The sequence below is a fragment of the Hippocampus bargibanti genome, linkage group LG22, assembly GCF_051943395.1.
Source record: "Hippocampus bargibanti isolate YZ-2025 linkage group LG22, ASM5194339v1, whole genome shotgun sequence".
NCBI lineage: Eukaryota > Metazoa > Chordata > Actinopteri > Syngnathiformes > Syngnathidae > Hippocampus > Hippocampus bargibanti.
In genome coordinates this window covers 4,780,001-4,784,966 of record NC_142755.1, presented here as the reverse complement: position 1 = coordinate 4,784,966, position 4,966 = coordinate 4,780,001, and the positions used below count along the sequence as shown (strand labels likewise).

At 44.4% G+C, this 4,966-nt stretch overlaps 1 protein-coding gene across 1 annotated transcript; it reads right to left on the bottom strand.

Moving 5' to 3' along the window:
• Window positions 1-679: 679 nt before the first annotated feature.
• On the bottom strand, window positions 680-4,635 carry ppp1r3aa (protein phosphatase 1, regulatory subunit 3Aa). Its single transcript, XM_088989296.1, has 4 exons — window positions 2,794-4,635; window positions 2,402-2,448; window positions 2,240-2,319; window positions 680-2,051 (listed from the first exon to the last, which is right to left on the bottom strand). Exons 1-4 carry the CDS (start codon window positions 3,615-3,617, stop codon window positions 807-809), a joined length of 2,196 nt encoding a protein of 731 aa, XP_088845422.1. The 5' UTR covers window positions 3,618-4,635; the 3' UTR covers window positions 680-806.
• Window positions 4,636-4,966: the final 331 nt, after the last annotated feature.

Sequence of the window (4,966 nt, the reverse complement as noted above, 5' to 3'; positions counted from 1 at the left end):
ATAAATAATAATACGACTAATACTACGACTACTACTAATAATATATTGATCAATGTTGAGCACAAAAAATTACATAATTATTATTCAATGGTCATCGATGTTGCTTTGCTAAAATAAAATCAAAAATTAATATAAAATAAAATATATATATATAATAAAAAGTACAAATTAAAAATGAAGGATTTTTAAATAAAAAATAAAAGTAATAAAATTAAAATGTAACATTACTAAATAAAAAAGAACATAAAAATAACATAAGAAATTCAAAATAATAAATAAAAATACAAAATACAAAATCAAACTTAAAAAAATACATTTAACATGTTCAAATAACAAAATAAAAAATACAATAAAAAGTAAAACAAATCAAAGTAAAAAATAATTTAAAAAAATAATTTACAATGAAAAGTCAAAAGTAGAAAATAAAAAATAAACAAAAAATACTACTACTACTAATAATAACAATAATAATAATAATAATAATAATAATAATAATAATAGTAATATAAATATATTACTTATAATAATAATAATAATAATAATAATAATAATAATAATAATAATTATAATTATTATAATTATTATTATTATTGTTATTATTATATTGACCAATGTAGAGTACAAAAAAATATCATTCAATCTTCACTGAACTTCTGGACATTTCTGGAGGCCCGCAAAATGCTGTGACCAGTGGTTGACTTTATTCAAAACAGTCAGACAAGCACCGCAACACGTGAAAGGTAGAAAGACAACAACAAAAATATACAAATGTGAAGATCACAAACGATTATTGCACCTACTTCCTCCTAACATCCGCCGTGTTTGTTTCCCCCCCTGCTGCCTCTCCACTTGCGAAACCACCAAGCCATGGAAACGACGTAGACCGCAAATAATACCAGGAAGTCATCCAGGACCACCACGACGAGGAACCCGGCGACCGGCAAGCTGCACGTGACAATTCGAGCGATGTGATTCAAGATGGATAAGATGTTCCACCACATGACACCGCGGCGTGTCGACTGCCCGTTTTCTTCTGTGGTGCTTCCCACTGGCTCCCGCTCAACTTTAGCCGCTATGTTATCATTTGCATTAGCTGGGATGTGACCGTGGACCCCCATGATGGAATCGTCTCCGGTTAGTCTGGACTCAATAGGGTCCGATTCCTCATCCTTCGCATCCCGATCCAGTCTTGACTTCTCCGGTGACTCCGTTTGGTTCTGTAGCTCTTTTGACATTTCGCGCCTTGCTAAGCTATCGCCGCGTTCCTCCGCGTGGGTTGATCTGCAACGTTGATCCGGATCAAGAAGCTTGTCATGGATGTTTTTTGTTGTCGTTTGATGTTCGCATGGCTCATTTTTAGGAGCTACCTCCTCTTCCGCGGATGTGACATCATGCATGGAGTTCCTCAAGGCTCCGTCCCCTGCCCCTTGTGTCTTTGTGTTCTTAGATTGTACCATGTTAGCCGTGTGTACGCCACCTGTTTCTTGCCCTTCCGGACTTTCTGCCCTCAAGATCCTATGACCATCGCTGTTGGTCTTCTGGGCCTTTGCGTTCACATCTGAGGTCCCCGACCCCCTGTGGTTCTTGCTCGCCGGGGGAATAGAAGCCGCGTTCTGTAACCATTCCGACTCAGGGACTCTGTTGTCGCTTTGATAGGGGGGCCCGCGAATAAACGCCTGCCATACGTCGCACACGGAGCTTTCATTGTCGGGGCTTGGACTTTCCCCATTGAGAAAGGTCGCCCAAATATCATTGACAGATACCCCGGTTTTTCCGTTTTCCTCGGATCCTTTGGTCACTTTGCCTCTCCCGGTCCGGATTTTGTCCATGTTGGAACTCACCAACCGCGTATGCTTCTCATCGTCCCAGTCCAGAGTAATCAGGGGGATTTGGTGATAGGTCAGCACTTGTTTACGTTGATGCGAGAACCCCACCGAGGTCTGCGGGGCGTTGGGAGGCTGGCGTGAGGGTGCTTGCCCCCACTTCTGGGAGAAGATTTCTTTCACGCGCATCAAGCGCGCCGTTCGTTGGCGATTTTTTAGGCCCGCCACCTGTCAAAGAGGCCAGAAGTTCATTTCAAGCAAAATGGCAAGGCTCAAAGTGTTGCAAAGAGCTCATTTGTTGGGGTCTTTACACATTTCTAAAAATGTATTGGATGCTCCTGTTTTTTTTTGGAATGTTCTATTCTGGCATGGGGTGTCCTAAAACCTCTCATGACAAATCCAACACGCAACCTCACCAGCGGTTTGGGTTGGTCGGGCGAGAATAACCCACGACGCTCATCCCTCGCCCCCTCCGGTTCACGCGATGGCTCGGATTCTGGGGGTGGACAAGGGCCAGGAATTAATTTGGGGGGGCTTGACAAACGCTATGTCATCGCGACACATGTAAACAAACGCACCTGCGACAAGCGTCACCGTCTCCGTATTCTCGTTTTCTTGCGACTTCCTGTGACGACATAGACAGTGTGTCAGCCTCCAATGGATATTATTCAAGACTTGAATAACTTGGCATCAACCCCCCAAAAACGACTATAATCCCAGTTTTCTGACTCACAAATTGTTCTCATGCGATGCAATCTGATTTTTTTAATGACTTGCCCAGGAAGTGCACGTCCATCTTTACCCAAAGGACAACATGACCATATATGGGCATAGTAAACCCATCACTGCAACATTCCATCACAGCTACGGAGCCCTCCGGCAACAAAAGTTCTTACTGAAAGGCACGCTGTCAATCAAGTTCATAGATTCCGAAAATGTCAGGAAATAAACGGGAACCGGAATTTCTTACCTGTTATCTCGAAGGCAGCTTCGTTTCTTGTTCGGGTCCTCCTGCACTTGTTGCTTAGCGGGATTCTTCTGGTGACAAAAGATGACGTAGTTCATCTCCCGGTTATTGGCCCAAAAAGTCCCGTCTGAAGTTTCGTAGCGTAGGCAAAACTCAACCCGGGTGCCTGATTTCTCCAGTGGGAGGGCCAAAGTATATTGGAAGGTAAAGCGATCGGTTTCACGATCACTCGATCCGGGTACGTAGTCAGCCGGGAGGTCAAAGTAGGTCTTCCAGCTATCCAGGGTGATGCGGGCGTAGACGGACTTTCTGAAGCAGAGGTTGAGGACCCGGACGCAGCCTCGGAGGGTGGTAGTCCCCGGAAGGAGCTCCAGGCTCTCCAGCTCGGCCATCTGGACCTCCAGGCGCTGCAGAAGTTCCTCCTCGGACGAAGGGGGTGTAAAGGTAGAACTCGAAAGGTAGAACTCCTCTTGGGTCGCCGCCACCCTTTCGGGGACTTCCTCGTCCTCGGCGAGGTCATCGTATTCCTTGACGGATACCAGATCCAAGCCGAAGGCGTCTGCGAAGGACACCCTCCTCCGGACGGTGCCAGTGAAGGCCTCCACCCTGATCTCTTGACCTAAGGACACCCCGCCCTCCTCCCGGAGTGGAACGGACATAGCCTCCATGGTGTGCGAGGATCCAGGAGCCAGCTGTCGGCCTCTCCTGCCGTCTGTCTGCCTCGGAGAAGGGAGGGAGGGCACCGAGCGGGGTGCCCCTGGCCTGCCCGACGGGACACTGGAGCTAGGGAGAGGCGACGTGACTGGACAGATGGAGTAGGGTTGCATCTGAGTCCGGGCCAGGACTATAAATAGGTCACATGCAGCTTCGGCGAAAGGCTCGCATTGGTTATTCGCTCGTTTATCCGGTCGCAGCGTGTTAGCTAGCGACAAGGATAAATAAATCCAAAACGCACCTTATGTAACGCCACATGACAAAGCTCACGTCCGCAGGGCTCGCGCAAGTACTCAACTCCAAACAAAGAGAAACATCTCAGACCTATTTTCGCTCTGACTCGTACGACTCATGTCCTCAAGTGCCCCCCCAGCAGCTCCCCTTAAGACACCTGATCCAACATTTCCCATGATGCATCGTTTGGTCTTACTAGCTAGCTAGGCCTACAATAACAAGCATGTTTTATGATCAAATATTCCTCTCGTGTGACACTATTCCAACCATTTTTAAGGGAGATTATTCCCTCCTTTGTGTAGCAGATTTAAGCCCTGAATGCGTTCAACTAATCCACAATATGCGGTTGCGACCCGTCATCTCTTTTATGGTTACAGTAAATCTTGTCAGTCGACTTCAATGCTAGTGGCGCAATCCTTCGCAGGTGGCCTCTTTCCAGAAGAAAACTTTGTTGCCCAGCCAACTATTTCCCTTCTAATGACTTTTAATGACCTGTTTGGACCCTTCTGGCTATTATTAAACGTCTTTATTTTGCTCTCTGGTGGAGTGACATCGTCTCAAACGTTTATGAAACGAGGGAAAATGATGTCGAGTGTGGGCCACTTGTTTCATTTTTCTTTTTGTTTGGGTTTTTCTTCAAGATGGCACCATGATATCCAGACGACTTGTAATCGCAAAGTATGGTCAATAGATGGTGGTGTTTGAACACCTTTAAATACAGTCTTGTAATTGCAACGAATGGCCAATAGATGACGGTGTTTGATCACATTTAAATGCAATATTTGCTACAAGTGGATAGATAGAATTTAATATGCCTTCAACAAACCGACGAAACGTCCTTTTCGTGCAAAACAACAACCACAACAATGTGAATCGGTGAATAAAACAAATAAAAAAGAAATAAACGAGCTCAGTCTGAATTCAAAGCAACTCAATGAAGATAACATCACCCCAAAAATGAATACAGTACTATTTTTCCGTCCTCAAACGTACTCAGAATCTCTAAACATTTCTGCTAATGACGTCATAATAAAAGAATTTAATCTGATTGGCTAGAAACGAAACACAAACGGATAGTTGAATTCAATTAAAATATAGTATGACACAAACCTTTATGGTACGACACAAACTTTTGGGTGTGACAAGATTTCTTTTTTTAATTTTGGTTGGGTGGCGGTGCAAAAAGAAAGCCATTGTGTCCATTGGCACTTCCGGGTTGAAAAAACAC